This window comes from Nylanderia fulva, unplaced genomic scaffold (genome assembly GCF_048542155.1).
Source record: "Nylanderia fulva isolate GAGA-0341 unplaced genomic scaffold, ASM4854215v1 Scaffold4, whole genome shotgun sequence".
In the NCBI taxonomy this organism is placed as follows: domain Eukaryota; kingdom Metazoa; phylum Arthropoda; class Insecta; order Hymenoptera; family Formicidae; genus Nylanderia; species Nylanderia fulva.
Window position 1 is genome coordinate 2,211,197 of NW_028190476.1, and position 25,492 is coordinate 2,236,688.

Sequence of the window (25,492 nt, forward strand, 5' to 3'; positions counted from 1 at the left end):
TTAATTTATTAAATAGTAGATGTGTGTGTATGTATATATATACGCATATATATTTGTTATAAATTATATTTATTTTGCATACCTCACAGCTGCCTCCTTGTGCCGAAAAACAATGTCCGTTCGATACTCGAAAATCTCGCGGTCAAACTCGCGCACAGTTTATCAAGAATGCTACCTGTAACAAACAAAATATATACATACATATATTAGAACAATTTGATTATTTCGCATTATAACATGATATAAATATGCAAATTATATATATATATATATATCGCAACACATTCGCGCGCGCGAAAACAGATTAGATTGGGTTATGTTAATCGTTGGCAGAGATTTTCCATCGAATTTCTCGCGAAGTATGCATTTCGAACAATTACGGCTACATATGAGCATTGAAATTATGATATGCGATTAAATATTACAATAATACACAGGTTAAAAACGATTATACTTACTAATTTATCACAAAGGGACGCAGCTCAATAATACAGCCTAATATTCGCGGTGTTTCGGTAGTGACTTGAAGTAATAAGCTAGTCCCTATATTCTACAAGCAGCGGCAATTCATTCTAATAGCGCGCGCGCTATTTTTAAATTTTGTAAATTTTATTATTGTAAATTCTAAAAGTAATAAGATAAAAATACACATATCTTTTTCTTTTAAATTGTATATTTAGATTTAATTATAAGATAACTTTTCTTTTTATATATTATTTTATCAAGTAATATATATATATATATATATTATATATAGCAGAGAGAAGAGTAAGAAACACGACAGAAATACATAAAAATTCGTATCATTTCTGAATAAATCTCCTGATATATTTTTTTATTTAGTAAATTTTGATTGGAATTTATCATAAGATTTTTTTTATTTATAGTTTAGATAAATATATGTTTATTATATTGTTTTTGTTGATCGACACAACGAACGATCGAATTTACCGGCTGTGTCGAAGTTAGCCAGGAAATATGAGATGAATTTTAATTAGGGTTAGGATTTTACATGCGCGAAGAGGTGCCGGAAAGCTCATGGTATTTTTAAAGTATGGCATTTGCAATGCGAAGTCTGAGAGTTTTGTGTAAAATATACAGTGTAAATGCAGGAACAACGCATTGCATCTTACGACGACCATTTAGCCAAACATCACTCGTTCGGGTTGCTCAAAAATATTACAGTACCGAAAGTGAGTACAAAACATAACCTGTATATGGAGAACATGAAAACGTTATAATTATAATTTAAGTCGCAAATTACATAAATAACGCAGAAAGAAAGAAAATAGAACGAAAAAAAAAACAAATATTTATTTTAATGTTTGATAGAAATATGCATTAATTAAGGAAATTATATATTACTTAGGACTGTTTATTTTGATATTAGTGTGAAAAAATATATTTTAAATATAATTTTTAGATATTCAGGTTGCATATGACAAAAGATTTAGATTACCATTTGCATAAATATATATGTAATATATAAAAATATTGCATGTTTTTTTTTTTATGTACAAAGAGTTGTTTTTTGTTTTCAGCGACAGATCGCCCAAAGATCACTAGTAATTTAACAAATATACAGTCATCAATAAATGAAGCTGAATCATTGAGACAAGAAACAATAGCTAAGAAACAGAATGAACAACAAACAGAAGATGAAGAAGAGAAAGCAAATCGCGAACGATCAAAGAGAATGATGAATTATGGGTTTGCAACCTTCGGTGTGTTCATGGGTCTTGGCTTTACTTATTTAGTATATGAATTAGGAAGACCCAACTATGATGAACATGGGAATGTCATTGAGGATGAATTTTCCAATTTACCATTTTTTGAACAGATCTATAAGAGAGTCAAGAGAGAACTCAATTATTATACAAGAGTATGATCCTTTTATAATTTATTTTATTTATATTTGCAAAATATACTGCTTTGTTTTATTAATAGAATAATTTTATAATTTTTATTAAAATTTTTATGTGACATGTATATATCTTAACTTTAAAAATGCATTCAACATACAATTCTATGAAATTATGCTTATATATTATAGAAGAGAACACTTTGTATAAAGTTTATTGATTTTTTCAGCTAGTACAAGAACCCAGTAGAGAAAAATTATTGCCTGATCCATTAAAATACCCATATATCCAGCCACCATATACTCTAGTTTTGGAATTGACGGATCTTCTTGTACATCCAGATTGGACAGTAAGTTTTTAATCTGATTAAAAATGAAATATATTTAATTTTATTTGATATTTGAATATTATAAATACATCTTCTTTATAGTATCAAACTGGATGGAGATTTAAAAAACGGCCTGGAGTGGATCAGTTTTTAGAAGCAGTAGCACCACCACAATTTGAAATTGTAATTTATACAGCTGAGCAAGGAATGGTAACTGTGATTTTTACTTCTTTTAAAAATAGCACTATTAAATACGAATAATATTATATTAAATATTTGGTAAAAGTTATTACTTATTTGAGGAAAAGTGTTTATAGTAAATATCTATTGATTTTTATTTACAGACGGTATTCCCCATTTTAGATGCATTAGATCCAAATGGGTACATAATGTTCAGATTAGTTAGAGATGCAACACGTTTTGTGGATGGACATCACGTTAAAGATTTGGGAGCTCTTAATCGTGATCTTAGTAAAGTAATTATTTTCTTATTATAAAACACTTTTTCCTTATGTTTGTGATGTTTTTTTACATATTAAAATTATTAATAGGTGATTGTTATTGATTGGAATGATAAAAGCGTAAAATTAAACCCAGAAAATGCATTTCAACTTCCTCGATGGACTGGTAATGATGATGATACTACCCTATACGACTTAGCGGCATTCCTAAAAAGTAAGCAATATTTTAAATTATTCTTTATATTTTCTTATTAACATTGTCTCCACAAATATAAATTATTTCTTAATATTATAAATATCAACATTGTGTATAATCTTTCTGGGTTTAATAAGATATACAATATTTTATTCCTTAGCAATATTGGCATCGAACGTGCAAGATGTACGAGACGTCTTAAATTATTATAGACAGTTTGATAATCCATTGGAAATGTTTAAAGAAAATCGGCGGAAATTATTGGTAAGTTATTATAAAATACAAGCGCATATAATCAGAACATTTAATTATAATAATAATTAACAGATGCAAATGGAGGAAGAGCAGAAGGCGCAACAAGATAGCAACCAAGTACTTACTTCGAGATGGAAAACCTCTTTCCGGAACCGCTAGTCAACTGATCATATTGCAAATTGAATTGTATATTGAAAAATGTGCATTTTTAATATGCAGTATATTCAATCATTTTATCACAAAAAATTATGCATAATTTGATTATTGTATAATTTTTATTGTAATAAAATAATGTTTAAAAATTCTATCTATACTTATCAAAGTTCTGTTTATTTACATATTTATATTTCATTATCGTATCTACATATAAATAAAATGTTTTTATAAGTTTTTATCTATATATACAATTTGCATTATTTAATATTAAATATTACACATACAAAAAATATATTATCTTTAAATATTCTAATATTTAATTAGTGCAGGTGACTTTGTTCTCTCTTGTTAATCCATAACCAAATAAATTATTTACATGTATCTTTATATTTACTGTTTTAACTTTTAGTTCAATTGCAGTATTTATTGTATTACAATACATCTTCTTCAATACATATGAGATCTTGTTCTTGAGAAACACTAGTTAATTCATTAGTATTGATAAATGTGGATATATATTCAGAGTCGTTTTGTGATTGCATCATCGGATGATTTGAAGTCGATGATTCTAACCAGTTCCAAACTTTTTGATGAGATCCTGTATTTTTAGGTAATGGTACTTCTTCACGTATTTCCCAAACTGCAAGAAGTTCGGGTGCTAATAGATCGATGTAAGATCCTAATGTAGCTAATGATTGTTTCCAAGTTGGTTCAAAAGAATCGTCTGCATCCTTTTTATTGGATTTTAAACGGAGCTTTTTATTCGTAAAATCTGTAAAATAATTTTTATTAATTTATATTTTTATATTTTACATTATAAATCAAAACAATCGAAATATATTTAAATAAAAATAATATATTCTCTTACTTTTGTATATATGTTCCATGTTACATTTGTTAGAAAGTGTCAAAGGTACTAACGGCTCAGCTTGAGTTGATAAAGCTTTCTCCCACAAATTCAATGCATAACAAGATTTGCCATTTATGGGAGAATATTTGTCCAATGTGTTTTCGTGTGTTATACATTGATAAAATATGTCACCTGATAACATTAGAAAGATATATATTTATGTTTATGTATCAAGCAATATTCTCTAAGATGTTATAATAAAATATAAAAAATATTTCATATAAGAAAATAAAATTGTACCAATCGAATTTTGTACAAAGTAGAACACTTCTCCTTTTTTTGTACTTGTGACTAATGTGCTACCAGTATTACATAGTTCAAATCTGCTTCGTAAATATGGATTTAAGCACATTCCTTGAATTTGAGACTCATTTAACGTTTCTGCAATGCACGGGGGTGTAAAAGGTAAATTAAAGGAATGAGAGTCCTCCTCATTCATCCAAGTATTCAAAATTATTGCGTTTTCGCCGACTCTTTGAGTTGATAAAACAATGATTTCCTTGTCATTGCTATAATTAATAAGTCATATGAATGAATAAGCCTTATTATGTAATTAATTATTTTAAGATTCTCATTTAAAAAACTATTTACTTGTTAGTTACAGCTGCCAATAAAGGAGTATCCTTTAATTGATGTGTCCATTTTTGTCGTACACAGTGCTTTGGAAAACGATTATCACATAATAAAAGATAATGAGAAGTACCCAAATATCGACAGGAATTGTGTCTACTTGGTGCCTCGACTGAGAGGTTTTCGCAGTTTTCCAAGTTGAATTTAGGACACAATGTAAGACTTGATTGATCAAAAGGAGCCTATAAGAAAATCCAATAAAATTATAATTATTATTTTTACTAGTATATAAAAATTAAGAAACAAATACGTTTTTATTATTAGATAAATAATACTAATAACTGATAAATAACTTCTGATATTTGTAATTATATGAATGATAAATAATAATTATATATATATATATAATCTTAAAATTTTTCTCTTTCTTACTCTGATATCAAAATAATGTAAGCAACATCTATCCATAAAAGTCAAAACATTTAAATCCATTTGTTGAAATTTTATACATCCCCAAACATCGTTAGTCGTATTATTTTGTAACACAGGACCACTATTAATAGAATGCCTGGAAAAGACAAAATATTAATATTGTGAACACATAAAAGATTATTTAAAAAGCTAAAAAATACTCACATATTATTTATATCCCATAAAGACAATATTTTTTCTGCGTTTAATGTACAATGATAATTGACATTAGTTAAACTCAAATCAGCACTGACATATGGTGCCTTTGATGCTTGCCTATGAATTTCATTAAGTAATAAATGATTCTCAGAATTTGAAAGCATATAAATAGCACATTTATTTTTATGCCTTCCTAGAATTCTACCTAAAATATGAGATGTCAATATAATATACACACTTAAATGTAAATAATAATATAATTATAAAATAATTATATATATATATATATATAATATATATATAATTATTTTATATTGTTCGACTATAAAATTATACACATACATGTATTATCAACCTCACTTTTCCTAATTTCATACAATAATCCATGTAGTTTACATTTAGCTGAATTTTGCAATAATGGCTTCCATATTGAGTCTTCCATGGGTATAATATTTGCAGCAACTAAAAATATTTCAGTGTGCAAGAGATTAATATTTTTAGATATACAAAATATTATATGCATTATATAAACATATTTTATCCAAAATAGTACCTAAGTCTTCCATAAATGGAAATAGTAAAACATCCGAGTTATTAAACTGAATATAATTTAATGATCCACCAGTATAATACCAATTATAAGTCTAAAAAGATATATTTTATTAGTAATAAAATCAATATTATACAAAATTTAATTTTTACTATTATTTTAAGTTGTTTAATATTTAGAGCCGATAAAAATATTTCTTTCTGATTTTAAGTTGTTTTTATTTATTAATTCAACTATTTATCTAATAATCAGTTATTTTTATAAGTATTTACTTATTTTGCTGAATAAAAATTTCTGAAAGATATAAGTTGTTAAATATACCCCTTCAAAATAAGGATCAGGATCCATGTCAAGCAATTCTGCTATATCTGCAACATATCTAGGTATCTTTGTGTTGTATCCATTACTTCCCCTGTTCCATTTTATTTTCTTTGTATGTACATCAAGCTCTATTAGAAATAAATTTTATTTAAGTTAATATAATAATATAAATATAAAAATTGCTATACAAATTTTTGTATACAAACCTTTCTTATGCCTTTCATAATGACTCATGATTCTGTTAATATCATCCTTTAAGTGATTTTTTAATACAAGAAGCTGTAAAGCTGGGTCTTCCTCACAAAGAACTGCAAAATTTACAAAGATATAACTAAAATATATATTAAATAAAATTGGGAAAAGACAAAAAAAATTTCTTTACGTCAGTATTATTATTACCTGTTCTTGATAATCTCGCTGGGGGCAATAATGGTTTTGGTAAATCACAATTATATGGAAATTCTTGATAAAGCCCCATTGCACTTTCTTCATCCCATTTCTCGATACACGATGATTTATTTAAGTTATAACCAGGCATTACATAATGTGGATAATTCTTTGAAAATGCAGCACTGAATTTGTTCAGTAAATTGTTTTCAGCACGCTTAAATCCTTTTGATTTTAATTCTTGTTCACTCATGGTTTAATCAAATATATTTATCTACTTATATTATAAAATATACACTTTCATTTAGAAATATTTTCATCAATCTAAAATCTAAGAATGTAAAATTAACATTATAAAATATGTTAAATAAATATTAATTATTAAATATTTTTTATATAATTTTAAATGTTTTCTTTATTTTTCTCTTCCTCTTGAACTGATCTTTTTGCAAATTACAAAGTATAAACATCGTTCAATAGAAAATCATAACCTGTCACATTTGCGTTTTGCTGTACGCGGCCATATCTGCTACGTCGTAGAATGCTTGACTGTGATTGGTCGATTTGCTTAAACCCGTATCAAACTACGCATTGAAAACTGAGATTGAAGATTAAAATTTGACCAATCAAAATTTTCAAATATATAGTATGATTCCGGCTTTAATAGGTCTGTTCGTTCTGGCTACACTAATCTATAAACACATGCTTCTCATATTCGTATGTATTCGATATTTAAACTACTTTGTTATTTAATTTATTAAATAAAACAGATAATAATAAACAATAAATATTATATTATTTAAACTTTTCGATTATCATGAATAATCAGATTTTATTTGTTGTAATCTTTAATTAGAGAGTGATTGTTAACAGAAACAAATATTTGTGCAGGAGGAAAAGAAGTAATCTTTTGTTACAAAGATGACACTATTTAGGATTATGCGGAACAGTGAGTTTGCGACGACATTTTGCATGTATTCTAGAAGATATAGCACAAATATATTGGAAAATGAATGTACCACAAAGAAAAAGGTGATCCATCCGTACCGCCAAATCCATCCATGGAAATCGGAGAACGAATTTGCAAATAGTTTGTTGAAGAATGTTATTTATAATGCAGGTAGAATATTATTTTATGTTTAGACTTGATTAAATAATATTTTTATTGATAGGATTTTATTGATACGTAAATAGAAATTTTCATTCTTTAGAATGAGATTTTAACATTTGTATACCTCTGAATTTCTTCTTTATATATACACTAGTGTTCTAAGAGCACTGATTTTTTAATCTTTTTTAAAAGAGAATAAACTTATTTAAATTAGTTAGCTTATTTATTATATTTAAATTGATATATGTCAGCACATTACATCTTGTACTAATCTACAGATATTTCTTTCAGATGGAATAGTTGCAATAAACAAACCATATGGCATACCTATATATAATAAAGCACAAAGTACAGACTCAACTTTAACAAACTGTCACAAAATTGTGGGAGCAGTTGATTATTCTGTATATAATGTTTTACCTTATCTTGCAAAAGAATTAGATGTACCAGCCTTGATTCCATGCATGGGAGCAGAAAAGTACATATCTTGTTTTTTTCTTTTTTTTTTTAATTTACATGCTTTTTATATATTTTACTTTTATTACAAATTATCTTTCTTTTCTATAGATATATGACTGGTATCTATGTTTTTGGAATTAATAACGATGCATGCGAGCAGATAGAGAAAGCGAGAAGACGATTTCAGATGGGCAAATTCAGAAAATACTGGGTGGTTACAAGTAGAGTTCCACATGAAATCAAAGGAAAATGTCGTTTAGGAATGACTTTACAAAAATCTGCATTAGGAACCAAAAAGGTACATGTATCTCTGTGTATATATATATATTGTATGTGCAAATCAATTAACGTTTCTCAAGTTAATAATTGTATATGCATTTTAGCCAATTATATTGACAAAATGGTCTTACAATGCAGTAAAGAGGCAGGAAGTAAAAATATTAAATATAAATTTTAGAATTATATCCAATTCAACACATAATTTGAGTTCCTTAATAGAAATGGAAGCATCTACAAAAAAATGGCATTCTATTAGATTGTTTGCTTCTACTATGCTATACAGTCCAATTCTTGGAGATAATTATCATGGATCACGAGCTCAAGAAATCATGGGTACATGGATAAAAGTCAATCCATTTGCTGAATCTTGTTGGGATATGCCACAACTGAATAAACAACTGCTGCAGTTGTTGGATATAAATGAAAATCAACAAGAGATTATTCCAACTCATGTGCATTTGAGAAATATATATTTAACCCTTTTCGGCAGAGAGAAAAAAGATATAGAGCTAGAAGCACCTTTAATACATCCTTTTGATTGGACTTGCGAACAACTTATGTTCAAGAACATACCTGAATTAAACAAAGACAGTATAGAGAACGAGGTAAAGATATCTTGTGTATAATATATGACGTGTATAATTTTCACTTCGAGTTTTACTATTGTAATAAAAAAAATTTAATTCACACAATTGATGAGAAAGCATTTATTTCGTGACATAGATTTTAATATATACAAGTAATTGCATGACTTATGATTAATGACTTAATACATGTTTGCCTTTTAAAATTCTTCTTTGGAGAATTTTCCTACCGGATGGTGTTGCCATTCTTGCAAACCAGCCGTGTTTTTTAATACGCTTACGTTCACAAGGATGAGGAAAGTGATATCTCATTCTGTTTCTAACTTGTATTAAACTCCATGGATTCCATAACGTAGGTGTCACACTCACTGTTGAAGAAAGCTGACTCGAGACTCCCATTCGTCTAAAAAAAATGTTAAAATTTAACATGAATTATTTTATTTTATTAATTTTAATATTCATTGTTGTGTCTATTACTATGTTAATATATTTGAAAATAGATGATTTAACACATATTATGTGAAAACTGGAAATAAAATTTTTACACATACGGCAAAGATTGAAACATGCCGAATATTAATTTGCCAATCATATTTTTATGTCAGAAAGATCCCAACAAGATTCACAATACCGTGAAAATCGTTATTCGGTATATCTCGAATAATTTCAAGCATGAAATTCGAGGTTAATTCTGCGCATTCTACGCGCAAGCGCAAATAATCACGTGACAAATTACGTAATGGTCATGTGATCAACGTGTCTGTCGAAAACTTCCGAGCATTTCCGAAGATTCAATTGTGTGTAAGCTACAGCTACTTGCGGCAACGATTCGCGCCTCTTCTAATTATCGAGATATTTCAATTAACCGTCTAACAAATCTTGCAGAATTAGAGAGTACGTATTGAATGAAAACTGTTTATAGTATGTATATCTGTTTATAGTACATAGCCTCTCGCCAACAATAATGGCACAACCTTTCGCGAAAATATATCTAAATAATGCGGTTGTCATAACAAATTTTTTAATCGTAAATGCAGTGTTGTGTTTAGATAATTTTATAGAATTAGCTAGATAAAGATGAGATAAAAATATGTCTTAGATCGATGTAGATGATATTGTTTTAAATATATCTAGATAAATGATAAAATTATATGGCGTCTAATCTAGATAATTTTCTAGATAATAATTTGTAAGACTGCTTATGTGTAAACAGTTATAAAAAAAATGTAAATTATTTTATAAAAAAGATATAAAATAATATATATATGTATTCATATTTTATTGCTTATTACTGTTAAGTTCTAATTCAATATTTTTATGTGCTATAAATTTAAACCTAAACTATCTGAAAATTATTCTAGATAATTTAATAATAAGATAATACTGTTTTTCATCTAAGATGCAGATATAAATAATACATATTTGTATTATATATATATAAAGATATAAGATGATGCTAAAGTTTTTTTCTAGATAATCATCTATATAATTTATTTAGATAACAACAAACATGCACTGCGTAAATGTAATAGAATTATATTGAATTTTTCGAATAAATATATACATTGGAATTCATATCGACATTGTCATGTTTCAGGTACATCAAATATTTACGAATCATCAAAAGAATTTGTGGACGCCTGTCGATCAATAATGTCCGGTTGGCATCAATCGATTTATCAGTGAAGACCGCATGTTCCCTGATTAACCTATTCTTGGGTTTACAATACTCTGGAGGCTGTTAAAGGGCGTAGCAGTATACAGAATACAGCCCTTGAGAATGCGACACGACAATGCTGACCTCGACCGATTACGGCGACAGGACATATATAATCCTAAAAGGGACATGCATCTGACAAATTCCCAGGCACAAAAGCAAACATCGCTGCAGGATATAAAGGTATATATACATATTTAAAAAATTGTGTCATGTTGAAATTAGAAAAACGTAAAACACCGTGGCTTCAAAAACAATCATGAGAAAATAATTTTGATGATTTTTTTTTATGAGAAAATAATTTTGTTCAAATTTTATTCTCGATTAAAATCTTATCAAATCACAAACAAAATTGATAATGTTTTAATATATAAGAATTATATATATATATATAAATAAAATATACAATTAAAATATATTATTTTCAATTATCTTTTTATTACTTGGTTAAGCCATCGCTTTATTAAGAAAGAATTTCTGAGTTGGAGATATGGAGAAATTGAGGGAGTGGTTTTAATTATTAATTAATTTATTATTGATTTAATCACAGCATTTTTCTGTATATATATAACAGCATTTTTAAAATATTTTAAACAATATAAAAATTGAGAAGAACGGCTAAAAGGGATTTAAAAAATATTTTCAAAAATATTTTTGTTTGTTTTTTAAGATTAATATAGAGATTCACTCAATTTTAAGTTGAATCGATTAAATTTTATGACTGTGTAGAACAACAATATTTTGAAATATATATTTGAAAAAGTAATTTCTCTCTTCTAAATAATTCAATTTCTATTTTATTATATAAACTATATAATTATATATAAATTATATAGTATTTTATTGTGCAACTAATAAACATTTATTTTTAAGATTGGTTTTATATAAATTATATTTTAGAAGTTAAAATTGATTCTTTTTACCTCATTCAATTTATTTAATATTGATTTTAATGAACACATAACAATATATACAATTTTTTCTATTACTCATATTCTTCTATGCAATATTAAATAACAGATAAAAATATATACAAAAATATAGAAAAATATTCTGCCAGTTTCCTTATCCGTTTATTTTTTCAACTTTTATATTGTTTGTTTTGAAAATACATGGACAGTGCATATAGAAATTATGCGCGACTAAATTAACAATAAGTCTCAATCATACATAATATTCTCTTTCATTCTCTCTTTATCCTTTGCTTGGAGAAATTTTTTCTTTTATCTAATGCGCCGCATGGTGCCGATCTACCCTATGGAAAGATTGATCTCGCCTCTATGTCGATAATAATCGAACTGCTGTGACCCCATTAATATGTCGCGTGGAACAGACAAACGCATACATAATCGTCAAATATATGAACATTCATGACATCACTATCTTGCAATGGTTGTCTGATCTTGGGACCGCATAGGTCCTTTGTCCTGACATGATTATAGTGCATTTGACGCCAAATAACGTCAGAGAAAATAATAATATAAAGTAAATTATATTGATAGCATAAATGTGAACAGCTATCTTCATTAATTTTAAAATTTATCTAAAATGTTTAAAAAATTAAGACAATAAGTTATTTCTAATTTTAATTTTTATATAAAAACTTTGAAATATGATTTCCTATTTAACAACAAATTTCCTTTTTTTTTTTTACTCAACTATATATTTTTTCAAATCTCAATATCGTTATGTTAATACGAATATCATATGCGATTATCGAGAATAACGTAATGATACTATCTCTACTATTTATAATCAATTTAATGAGCAAGTTAATGCGATACCATCGGGGTTTGGTTACACAGGAAAATACTGCATGTGCTTGCCATTCAAAGGGCACACTTAGATATTGTTAGAATGAACTTATATCCCGTGGGTACATTTTTCATTTTTACATCCATGATAGGGCTGTGACCTATTTGCTATATCACGTGGAACATATACGCGGTCGTTCTTCGAACACGTGCATATATGTATATCACCGAATATATTATCGCGTACATCTTATTACAATATCGATTAAATATAGTGCATCATGGAATATAGTGCATCAAGTCATTTCAATTAAAATTAGCACACTTACGAAGCTTTTTTAATTTAATACGTAGCAGTACTAGAGCAATTTTAAGTCTTTTATTAAATCCGCGTATAAGATTTGTATATTCTGTTTTCTATTTAAATATGTTTATTAATAATAATAATAATAATTTTATAATTAAATTTTCAATATTTTTAATAATATAAATAGTGTTGACACTATTAATTATTATAATTGGGCTTTTTTACTTATTGTTAACAATAAAAACATTGAAACATTGAATATCTCATAAAACATATTATTTTTTATCTTATAATAATGCGTCGTAAAATTAAATTATCACTGAGTTAATTAATATCCGCTTTTATTAGAATGTTGAGAACACCTCCAACAATCTCTGAAAGCACTGTACAGAAGATATACTAACTAAAGCAAAGGGAACTTTCTTCCTTTTTAATTATTTCTCTCATTAATTATACAAACGTAGGTGGAAAAATCCGAGAAAAAGGCAGCTATTATTAATATCGAACAAAAAGCGTGGCTAGGTCTTGTTAATTTTTTATGGAGATAAAGAATACGTAACTTTTTTACAAAATTAAAAGAAATTTATTTCTATACATATATATATTCTATTGTACGCAATTATATATGTGTTTAATTTAGTTATTATTCGCAGATGAAAGTAATAGTTTTATATAGTTTATCTCTATATAAAACATTCGCTATATATATATATAAATTAAGAAGTTGATTTTTAATTATTAATAATTACAAAAAAATATTTGAAACACTGTAACATAAATGAATTAATTAATCTCATCAATCCATGCATATAATAATACGCGTATATTCACGCGTATAAACATTTTTTAATTCAAAAATAATAATTTTTATATTTTTTCGCATACTCAATTTATTCTCAATTAAAATTGTATTTTCTTGTTGTTCTTTATAATATTATGTCAAAACGTCAAAAAAATGATGTGCAAAAAAGCAAACATAAAAACCAAAAAATATGAAACACGTATTTTGCAACGCAATATATTATAGGATAAAAATAAAATATTATTTGATATTTTCTATTATTTAGATAAAATAGTTTAATTATAATAAATAATTAGCAATGTTAAAACTATATAAATATCATAAGAAAATATTAAAATTTTAATTATTTTGATTACGGAAATATTATTATAGTATAAATATTTAAATGAGAAAATACAAATTATATATGAAGATCTCATATGCTGATGTGAAAATATACAAAATCGAAGTGTCTTATAGTTTCTCTGCATATTAAATTTAAAAATTTCGCGTGTTTGTTAATTTTATTTTAAACGGCAAGGAAATGCCTCTTCGCATATCAGGCACCCAGTATATTGTCAACTGTCAGTTGACATGATACAGGATGCACCTTTTCCGTTGCAAGAGTTCCGAACCGGCACTCCCATCCCATAGAATCGCGCTCAATCGTCCATCGATTCAACATGAGCATATCGTAGCGCTGGGAGACTTATTATCGATCAGTTCGCGTATGTGCGTATTTTTTTCTTGCATCATGAAGTGTAAGATTATATATGCTTTGTGTATAAAATTAATTTAATTTAAATTTTTTTATAACCGCTGCACTGGAAAATAAATCTTGTTGCATTAACAAAATTTTTGTTTCGAAAATGGACGAAACAGAATTACTGAATATTTGAATCTATCAGAATTCCTTTTAATGCAACAAATATCTTGTTTGCACAAACAACTGATTTATTGTGCAACAAGATGCTTGTTGCATTAAAAGGAATTCTGGTTAAAACATAATCAGTAATTCATTCATTTTCGAACAGAAATGTTAATAAAACAAAAATTTTTTTCCAGTGTGTGTTATTCCGAACTTTTTAATACAATTTGACGAAAAAGATTGAATAAGAAAAGAATGTTTTTTTACATTTTATTTGGACTATAAGATGTAAAATATATATAACTTTCTTGTCGGTCGAATCTCGAAATAGCCACGATGCGGCCCTCGACCGTGACACGCGCATCTCTCAGCGACAATTTACTTGTCAAATAATTCTTCCTACGACCGCGAGGCTTGCGATTACCGCCAAAGCATACGTAATAACTTATGTACATGCTTATGTTACGTCGTCGATATTTCATTGTGTTCGCAGCCGAGCGATAAAAATGTACGGTACCAAAAAATATTGGTATGCTGCGACTATAGTTGCTTTTGGGTCAACTCTAGAAGAGCGCAGAATGACATACTAATATTATATAATATTAGATTTTCATTTGCATATATTTAAAAAATTTAGCAAAACAGATTCATGAAATATAAAATTTTGAAATGCAAATAGAATATAATGCAAATATGAGAGTTTTGAATCGTGCGTGTATTTGTGAGTGTATGCGTGCTTTGATTTTGTTTCTTTTTAAAATTTTCTATATAATTTTCTAAAACATTATTATAGAAAATAAAATTACAATAATATCAAAACATTGAAAACACGAAGTTAAAAAATACATAGAGAAATTGTTCATTGTTTGTGATTATGATACAAACAATTTATACAGATAATCTTCTTTGACTCACAATTATAAAAGATACATCGATAATTTGTTCGATGTATGTCTTTGATTCAGATTGTAAATTATCTCGCATCATCAAAAGTTTTACGTAAAGTAAGATTAAAATAGGATTTTGAAAAAAAGAAATATAAAAGTTAAACATAGTGTCACATGTTATGTGAGTCTTTTTAAGTTTACAGTTTCATTATTAGTGTTTTAAAATAGTGTATACTATATAATAATTGAATAACATTTATTTTAAAAAGATTAAGAAAATTTAAGGCAGGTTCTTTTTACATATAAATTCGTTTTGTGAAACATAAAAAACTCCTTTTTATTTATCTTAATATTTAATTAATATTTAAATTTTTATTAATTTTGATATCATATAGAAAAGTACTTATTGTTAACTTTTTATTATTCTATTTAGAAAGGAAAACATTTTGCGATCAGACATATAATTTTTATCTATATCTTACAATCCAACCACGCCATAAATTAACCGACCTTTCGCGCCTTTTTCTATTTTTCCATAGAACCTTACAAATATTTTAATGCCGCGACTATGATGCAACATCCGCTCCTTTAATGCTTTAAACACAATATATCGATCTCATTGTGTCGACAGCATCGCATTGTCAACGTGAAAAGCTCTTTATACGAAAGTATATTATATATCTTGAAAACGCCACGCGTATACATCAACCGAGCACGTTTCTTCAAGTTCGATCATGCGAATGCAAGGAATTCGCTATGGGCTTGCCCTTTGTCGCGGCGAAGCATCGAGGCCCTTAGAAATATGTCGGAAAAATTTGGTCGCGGAAATCTGACTCTAAACGGGCAGCTCACGTTGTAAGAATTGTCGTCTCTCGTCAATGGGTAATCTCTCGAACATGCTACGTTCGCGTTTTCTGACAAGCCGAGACCTATTTCAAGAAAATTGACGAGTTGACAGACGATGAGTGACGGAAATTAGATCTGTATGCTTTCGAGGCAGTCTTTAACTTTCGCTTCTTTTTTTCTTCCCTTCAATAAATGTAAAGGTAGTAATATACAAATATATATATTTTTGTCCATTAAAAGCAAAAAAAGAATATAATTAACGAATGACTCATGTTTGCATTAAATGTCAAGATTAGCATAAAGTTTGGAGATTATTTTTTTCTCGTATAAAATTGAGCAAAATTCTATCTTAATTTATTGTTTTAAAATTTTAAACATTAATATTTTGAATTACACTTTAAATCACTAATTTTAATTCATTAAGAATAAAATGCCACATACATAATATTCTGCTGCATAACTATAACTTGCAGAAATTTATAGCTTCGTTATTATGTCGTAAATATGCGATATGCAGCCTATGAAGTACCGGCGGTATACTTGCAAGGATTGCTCTGCCGATTCGAAGTTAACCGCATCGTCTTATTATAGATGCGCGGATGTACCGCAGTTCCGCGCGTTTCAATCAGCGCACTTTGATGTAGTCATCGGGTAGTTTCGTGCTGCCAGAAGCAACGGGAAGGTAGCAAGCGTCTCTCAGTAATCATTCGTAGTTGCAACCTGCATAAGCGTGCGCATTCGACGCGGCAATTACGACGCTTCCGAGAGAGCTGAAGGGCGCATTCGGCGTGTCTAATTATGCAAATTGCGATCGAGTCAAATTAATTAGTTCGGTCAACTAATTGAAGGCACCCGCTGCTTGATCGATCGATCGTGAAGTCGGCGAGTTCAGATATACATCGATGATGATGATGAAAAATGATCGGAGTCGCCCTTCGTCGCGTCGCGATCTATCATTTTCTTCATCTCGATCTTACCGTATATATATTCGCAGATAGTAGCACAAGTTAGTTAATGTGTCGTACAAAATTGATTTTAATGATCGGTGCCATACGAGTAAAATTATCGCGGCAGATTATAAAATTATTGATCATTCGGATTCGATCAAGCTAGACGCGTTGTGATAAAATCGGTGATCAAATTAAAGATTATAGGAATACGCTTATATATATATAATACATATAAAAAGATTATTATATCATATAAGTTTCTAAATTTTATATATGTGTGCAAGGCTTTAAAGAAATAAGTTTCAGAAATATAATTACACGCACAGTTTTTCAACTTCAAGTAAATTATACAATATCGTTTTTATTTAAAATCCTCGATTTACGCACGCTTTTTTCGACACTACGTGGTCAATGATGAAAGAGAAGACGCGCAGGCGAAAATCGGAGTAATTTTGACCCTCGGTAAAACGATTCCTTGAATCTCCCTCGAATCTGCCGACGTAATTGCATGCATGCAGCCTGATGTAACCCGATGCACCGTGTGGGCGATGCAGCATCCCGATGTACCGGAACGTCGGTTGAACCCGTTACTAGATAGGAGATGCATGGGAGGGCGGGAAAACACATTTTCGATTTTCCAATAAATCTCAATTTTAACATATGCGTGCGCATAACTGAGCATTTCATTTACCAAAGCAATTTCGTAATGACGCTTGAAAACGATGATTGCCTGGGGACCGGCTCTCTCCTTTTTTCTCTCTTATTCTTCTTTTCTGTGTATTACTCTTACCAAGAGATAATGCGTATAAGTAGAGCGGCTTTAAGCCGGAGCATTACTGTTCACGATGAAATAACAGTGATTACGCTGCTCGCGGTATAAACTCGCGACGCCTATCACGATCGAATAGCGAGAAGTAAAAAGACACTGTCGATATACGGATATTATACATTCTTCTAAATATTGCAATTATCGCGAAGATAAATATTTCTCAGAACTTGTTAACAATTCAAATTCGTCATTACACATTTCTTAATTATATATTATATGAGAGATATATTTTTTTTTAAATTATTTTTTATATTATTCAAGTTCAACAAGTATGATTTTATTTGAATTTTTAATTAAATAATCGAGTTGCATCTTATCGCATCTCGAGAACTTGTTATGCAACAGAATCTTGGTCGTATTTACGTATAAGTGGATAGTAACTGACATCCACTAAAGGATATTGATTCCTGTACTTTAATACGCATACGTAAAGTAAAAGGAAGCCGTCCGGCACGCAAATCTTAAATGAGCATAATAAACGGAACGTATATTCTGTATGTGTAAACTAATGCAATACAATTTATCAAAATAGTTTTTCCTACAGGAAACATAACTCGTCTGATAAAACCTATGAATTATAAATCGAAACTATTTGTCGTTGCTAACTCCTCGTGTTTTACTTACTGCGTAAATTACAATAAATACTGTTTATTTAAAATAAATAACACTTTATAGAATATATTTCATAAAACATGCACACTTAATTTTATGGCTTTTATCATAAAAATGATTCGTGAATTTTTATGCAATATATCAATTACATCACAATTAGTTAGGGTAAACAAACCGGTTTTAAAATATGTCAACACAGTTGAGATTATCATTTACTTCTTTTAACAACTTATAAACATATTCGTTTTCGCAATCTTAATTTATAATCCCTACATTTAACAAACATCTCATGCTATTGTGAAAGAAATATATTTTTATCTTTTAATCTTTCTTCAAACATAAATTTTCATTCTGATTATATAACTATTTTTGAAAGATTTGGTGCGTAATATTTTATGGCCAAACAAATGCAGATAAGACACGGGTATAACGACACTTTTATCTATATAGTGTATCGTGCTAATTTGTTAATATAAAAGGATATCCTGGTACATATATATCGAGCGATTTTTTTAATCAGTTTTCAGCGCGATGATATGCGCTATTATTAGAAGAACCTTCGGCAGAATCATTACTTGAGTCAGTGTACGATATTATCAAAACATGCTAAAATAATTACTATTAAGAGCTAATAGCTCGTATTTCAAAAAAATACATCTGACTGATTTATAAAAATCTATTTAATTTATACATTTTACATGTAAATGCACATTTATCGAATAATTTTTTAATTCTTAAATGCATTGTTTTATTGGCAATAAAATAATAATATAGCGTGCAGAAAAACATGTCTAATAAAAGTGATATTAAAAATATAATCAGAGAATGAAAATAAATAGCAATTTGTTTTATATTTTGTTTTAAATTGATTACTATAAATATTATCTAATGTGCTTACGAGTCAATGTGTGCGTTGACATATCAATGCGACACGATTATATAAGAATATTTCCATTAATATTGAGAAAAAACCCTTTTCGACATAAATATTCTATTACTTATGTTTAATGAATTTGTGGTATTTTATTCCAAATACACGCTACAATTTATCGTTGAAAGGTGCATCTGCAAAATGGGAGAATTGCATGCAGTAATATAAACATATCTCAAATGATAATCTGCAGATGCGAGCAGTCTGATTCAACTGATCATTTACATAAAACAGACACAGTCGAATCTTTCTCATTTAAGGTTTTAACTAAACTCATAGCTAATCTTGACATTGACAGTGCATGAGTATACCCATCTCTGCGTCATCGACGCTGAATCCATTCTACAGGATGTTGCAAATCTTAATTTCTTTTATGTCTGATTCATTCTCACTTTCTCTGACGCATAAAGATAAAAGAACAATAACATATAATAGTTAAAATTTTTTTTTTAAATCCCGTGCAAGTCAACATTTTAGATTTTCCATATTAATTCATTTTAAATAATTTATTATTGTTTGCATTAGCAATTTAAAAAATGTGCATATATATAATTTATATTTATATATAAAATGCAATATTTATGTATTGTAATATTTCTGGATTCTAATAAGGATAATTGTTTAATTTGATATACATATATAGAATAGCAAAATTATGAATGCATTTGATTTGAAGTGTGAATTGTGTTAAATGCTAAAACGTAATGAATCGGAAAGGAGATCAGATATATCGACCGGAAAGGTCGTGTATATTAATTTCCGCATGATTTTGCAACGTCCGATACAACGTGCAGTAATACAGTATACTAACTCTTAACGTGAGTAGAGTGCAACGCTTTGCCACGAGGTTTCGGTCAGACCGATCGCACACAAGTATCCATCTCAATTGGCTGATTACGGGTCCATAAATTCATTTCGAGATCAAATTGAACGAACATCGCGATCGCTGCAAATTTCCCTCTCGCTTTCTCAATCGGTTGCATTATGCCTTAATCCATGCCTTCACGGCCGCGTGTACATTTTGCGCGACCATACATATGTATGTGCAATATACATATACTGCTAATGTTGAAATTTCAATATCGATTTATCGTCGCGCCCCGGCGCACATTGTAGGCTCGCGATACAATTAACAAGCGACAATTCGCCGCGCGTCGGATTTCCGGTCGTCCCTTTTACGTGCCTTTTTCGCTCCCGTTGATTGACCAGGCGGATTTGATTTAACAATACGAGGAAGTATTTAGCGCGAACCACGTGTAAAAATTGCCATTGTTTTAATTGAGTATATTTTTATTTTTGGAAGTGACAAGTATATCGCTATGTAAAAATGAAATGATGTATAAAAATCTTTTAAAATATATTTTTTATTTTGTAGCGTATATATTTAAAATATCGATGCACAATTTTATTTATTTAAGATAATATATTATAAATTTTTTAATTTATACCATAAGTTTTGCGTGTTTCGGAACACATTTTTCAATACGATCATCCTTTTCTTAGGATGAAGCACAATTCGCGCACTTTTGTCGGCAAGATCCAAGAAACTTGACGAACGTGTTTTACCTTCGACATGTGAGGTCTAATTCTGCCATGCTTTTTTTTATAAAAGACTTCCTGTTTCCGTGAATCGATCAGTACGTTAATCGATGCTTTCCAAATAATCGTTTGTGCAGAAAATCGCCGGTTAATGAAGATTCTGGATCCCTTTTTTTGAACTTACAATCTCGATTTGCGGAGATTGCCGTAAAATGAACGTAATGGTATACCTTTGTCACAAAAAAGATAAAAATATACTCAAAATTAATTGGAAAAATATTACGTAACTAAGTAGCATTTATACTTCATTAAAACTAACAATAAGTAAATATTTGCATAATTCGGAAATATTATTTTCTAATTTAAAGTTTGTAATGTCATTTATTATCTAACTTTAAACTGCAGTCGAATAATTGTATTACTGCAACGTGTGTGTGTGTATGTGTGTTCGAATGGATATAATAAAATTATTAAATAATAATATATAATCTCTGTTTCTATTTTGACTTCTCTATTTTAATTTATTGCGCGTGTGCATAATATTTACAAAATTATTTTACCACTATACTATATGTGAGTTGAAATTTTTTTAGATAATATTCAATTGTAAATTGTTTCTTGACTACTTTATATACCATTTATTTATGAAGTATCAACTGTAAATATATATATATATATATATATATAATCAGAGAATATTGAGAATTGCATCGAAGAACAAAGTGTAATCAAATGCATATGTTCAATCTTTGTTCCGATTGATTTGCCATTCGAGTGACCGGATATTTGTTCCTCGAACACACACGACGCACTCTAGAGATTCGTTTCCTCTCGAATAAATCAAATCTCTTGGATGTTATTGCGTTTCTTCCGGTCTCCCGCATTCAAGATCTCACATTTCCTGGACTGTCTCATCCCTCTTCCGAGAATTTACTCAACGACACATATACATCTATGTAAGAACATTGAATAATATGAAATCCAAGTGGACAAATACAATATAGATCCTCATAAATGGAATAACTCCTTAAAAGATTAACTATAATTAATTTGTATTTATATTTGGAGGAATATTTCATTAGTTACAATGATAAAGAAAACTAAATAATTTCTTATACACACATGCATACATACAGAGTGTATTCTCCTTTATGTAATATTTTAGATAAATTAAATTTTTTTAATTGAAATTTTTAAAATATCAGAAATTAATCAATTAAGAAGAAAAACAACAGTTGCGATAATCTTCAGACAATTTACATAATGAACAATTTTTTTAATATACATAGAGAGAATTTTCTCTTAGAATTTATCTTGAAAATCATGATAATCGTGGGACAATATGGTATATTGTAAGAATTTTATAAGAATTTCTCTGGTTAATATTTATCACGATAAAAAATATTAGTATGTACATAATAAAATTAATCGAACATATTTTATATCTTATTGTGATAGTTAATATTTTTTAGTGTGATATAAATATTAATCAGAGAAACTCTTATAAAATTCTTCCAATACTATATATTATCCCGCCATTACCACGATTTTCAGGGTAAATTCTAAGAGAAAATTCCCTCTGTGTAGTATTACGAAAGTTTTATAATATTGTCAAATCAAAAGGACGAAAATATTAAATGTTCCATACGACGTATCGATGCAACGACGTGATCTTCGATCGGATCAGCATGTATTATAATCTCAAGGAAGGGTGGTTAGCCGATAAATTCTTCATCTAGGTGGAACCACTTACAAAAGGGAACACCTTTTCGTGATTGCATGCTTACGCCATGTGAAATAGTGTCCAAATTACAGGTCACGGTGTATAATTCGACGAAGCGTTGAACAGAATCGTGCATCGTCGAAAAAAAAAAAAAGAATTCGGCACGATCCAGGGAACAAGCGTACCCATTTTTCTTCGTAGATACGCGAAATCACGGCTTTTTAACGGTTTAAATCTCCCCGAGAATCGCGCCGCTAACAAGATTAAAAACCGGCAATTAATCAATTAATCGCGCGATATTTCTTCTTTTCAAGTCGATGTAACTTGTATCTCGGCGCGCGATAAATAATATGAAAAGTTCACAGATGAAATAACTTGATATTTTAATAAAGAATTAAATGTATATATATATATATATATAATTCATCGATATCAATCATTAACGCTACAATGCAATAATAATTCATAACTGATACATTTAAATAATTGTATAATAATCTGCAGTCCAAAGCAAATAATAATGAAACCATGTTTAATATCAAGCAATTTATTCTATTTAAATTTAACAAATGTTCTTGTAGTTTAACAAATTAATTAAACCATTATTAAATTACTGTTGTTCCAGGTGATTAACTTAATTTTCTCAGTCGATCGCAATTTAATCACAGAGATTGACTCGTGTGCAAATTATTACTGAGTTAAAACATGGTAATCAATTAACGATTAATCAGTGACTGCGTTTCAATCTCACGCTACATTTTATCGAATAATTACGCGGCAACCTAGTATGTATCGCTTTCGAAAAATTACAATAACAAACTCGTTTGAAATATTACCGGCAAACGATCGCGTGGATTTCTCTCAAGAAGGTTAATGGAAATCGCAAGAAGTCAGTTTTTCTCTAAGTTTCACTATATCCGCTCATTCGAACGGTGACTTTATGATGTTGTGGTTTTAATTTTCCGCGTGGCGAAAGGTCTGACACCAGTTGTCAATATGAAAATCGAGAATCGGTCTTGTCGATGACTTAATGATGAAAGTATAAGTTTCTTGCAAATATAGATGTCAATAAATCATTTTAGACTGCAATAAACACTATTTTATATGATGATTCAAAATCTATCTTGAAATTGCATTTCTTCTCTTCAAGTTAAAAATTGTGTACAATTTACTAAAATTAATATTATTATATAATATTCAGAGGGGTAAAGAAAACTTAGGAGAAAATTAATATCTCAAATACGAGATTATTATATAATATTTTTTTAAATTTAAATTATATCAAGATTTGACAGAAGATATAATTTAACGGTCCATTATCTGCTTTTTGTGAAATTATCACGTTATATGAGTTATACACGTTCGTATACACGTTCGTTATGTAAATGTTGACGGAGGTTGGGATGAGAAACGGTCCAAAAGACTATGATATAACCAGTTAAGGGGCTATTGGGCCAAACATACGGGCTGCAATCTGGGCCTACGAGTCAATGAATCGTGGGATGCTTCTTGCTTGTTTTGTCACCTAAGATTCCTTGTAGTATGAGCTTCCTTAATCATTTTAATTTCAAACTTGATTACTCAGTTTATTACCCATTTTACTTAATTAAATGTAGGTATAATTTATAGCCTTATAACGAGAACACAATGCGATTTTTTTCTGCCAATCTATACTCTCTTATTTTATCTCATCCAATTGTTTTTATGATTATTTATCTTCATGCAGCGATAATTCATAATAATTTACTATTTTAAAATCTCTTTCTATTTTATTAAAGTTTCTAACTGATTTTTTATTATATTTTAAATTCTCTTATTACATATAAAGATATTACTCCTTCCTTTGAATACATATTATCTAATATTTTTAATAACTGTTTTAATCAGATTTTTAGAATTTGAGATTAAAATGTTTAATTAATGTGTATAGAAGGAAAGAGGGAAATAGGCGATAGAAGAAAGTGTATTTCACATTAACTCATCAATTGAAAGTGATTGTGTAAAATAAATCGCGGAGATGTTTACCGCCGATCAAGCAACAGTCTATTTTCGAGGTAGAAATCCTTAGCGCCGCGTGCTGCTTTATCACCGTGAAACCGCAACTATGCAGCTTCGCGCGGATCACAATGCTTTATAATTAATAAATCACAGCGTGACCGAACTTTTATCGAAGGTTCCGACCACCTCGAAGAACGGTTATGGATGTCACATTTTACAATGGCATTCGACAGGTAATCGCCATGACTGGTTCTTTGTTAGCAGGCTTGAGCGAGACAGTTGATCGTTTGACAAGACGCGTTCACAAATTCGATGATATCTATAGAAAAATAGAAAGTTAATTTGAAATGATTTTCTTAGAATTTAGATATGTTAGATATAGTAATATATGTATTTAATTAGTATTTCTAATATAAACATTTATATAAATTTACATCTATTTATATAAATTGAAAGAGATTATACATTATTTTTTTTTTATTTTATACTCTCTCTTTCTATACTTAACAATTTCTTTCTCATTTAATCGGTGATTTTGTTAAAAATTCCACCTTAATAAGTTGCACTATTTCATAATCTGAAAAATTTGAAATATACTGTAACCATGCCGTAACTGCAGCCCGTTATGTAATAAACAGAAAAGCTTATGTTTCGAGGGTGCAGGCAGACTACCGATATATCACTGGGTGGA

The 25,492-nt window shown here is 28.8% G+C and overlaps 5 protein-coding genes across 7 annotated transcripts in view; 3 read left to right on the forward strand and 2 right to left on the reverse strand.

The window, feature by feature from the left end:
• The first annotated feature begins 984 nt into the window (after positions 1-984).
• On the forward strand, positions 985-3,409 carry LOC114938005 (mitochondrial import inner membrane translocase subunit TIM50-C). Its single transcript, XM_029311705.2, has 8 exons — positions 985-1,193; positions 1,542-1,882; positions 2,092-2,211; positions 2,293-2,400; positions 2,535-2,666; positions 2,742-2,865; positions 3,008-3,111; positions 3,175-3,409. The coding sequence occupies exons 1-8, from the start codon at positions 1,055-1,057 to the stop codon at positions 3,259-3,261; spliced, it is 1,155 nt and encodes a 384-aa protein (XP_029167538.2). The 5' UTR covers positions 985-1,054; the 3' UTR covers positions 3,262-3,409.
• Positions 3,410-3,661: 252 nt separating this feature from the next.
• TAF1C-like (TATA box-binding protein-associated factor RNA polymerase I subunit C-like) lies at positions 3,662-7,166 on the reverse strand. Of its 2 annotated transcripts, none has more exons than XM_029311686.2 (11): positions 6,639-7,166; positions 6,446-6,547; positions 6,240-6,367; positions 5,922-6,012; positions 5,711-5,830; positions 5,375-5,573; positions 5,171-5,306; positions 4,760-4,980; positions 4,409-4,677; positions 4,127-4,300; positions 3,662-4,030 (listed from the first exon to the last, which is right to left on the reverse strand). In XM_029311686.2, the coding sequence occupies exons 1-11, from the start codon at positions 6,877-6,879 to the stop codon at positions 3,690-3,692; spliced, it is 2,022 nt and encodes a 673-aa protein (XP_029167519.2). In that variant the 5' UTR covers positions 6,880-7,166; the 3' UTR covers positions 3,662-3,689. The 2 variants fall into 2 exon arrangements, with proteins under 2 accessions (XP_029167519.2, XP_085342250.1); XM_085486124.1 differs by having other exon boundaries at positions 6,446-6,570; positions 6,639-6,687.
• A 98-nt stretch (positions 7,167-7,264) lies between these two features.
• Positions 7,265-9,167, forward strand: LOC114937994 (pseudouridylate synthase RPUSD4, mitochondrial). 2 transcript variants are annotated; one of them, XM_029311688.2, is made up of 5 exons: positions 7,265-7,343; positions 7,518-7,746; positions 8,029-8,215; positions 8,305-8,494; positions 8,580-9,167. In XM_029311688.2, the coding sequence occupies exons 2-5, from the start codon at positions 7,548-7,550 to the stop codon at positions 9,099-9,101; spliced, it is 1,098 nt and encodes a 365-aa protein (XP_029167521.2). In that variant the 5' UTR covers positions 7,265-7,343; positions 7,518-7,547; the 3' UTR covers positions 9,102-9,167. The 2 variants fall into 2 exon arrangements, with proteins under 2 accessions (XP_029167521.2, XP_029167522.2); XM_029311689.2 differs by having other exon boundaries at positions 7,275-7,343; positions 7,500-7,746.
• Positions 9,168-9,793, reverse strand: mRpL34 (mitochondrial ribosomal protein L34). The gene is made up of 2 exons (XM_085486126.1): positions 9,611-9,793; positions 9,168-9,462 (listed from the first exon to the last, which is right to left on the reverse strand). Exons 1-2 carry the CDS (start codon positions 9,649-9,651, stop codon positions 9,234-9,236), a joined length of 270 nt encoding a protein of 89 aa, XP_085342252.1. The 5' UTR covers positions 9,652-9,793; the 3' UTR covers positions 9,168-9,233.
• Positions 9,232-25,492, forward strand: part of LOC114937993 (thrombospondin type-1 domain-containing protein 4) — a 77,277-nt gene continuing 61,016 nt past the window's right edge. Inside the window, exons 1-2 of the mRNA XM_085486121.1 lie at positions 9,232-9,953; positions 10,657-10,959. The gene's annotated coding sequence lies outside the window, so the exon portion shown is untranslated. The remainder of the gene's footprint in view (positions 9,954-10,656; positions 10,960-25,492) is intronic.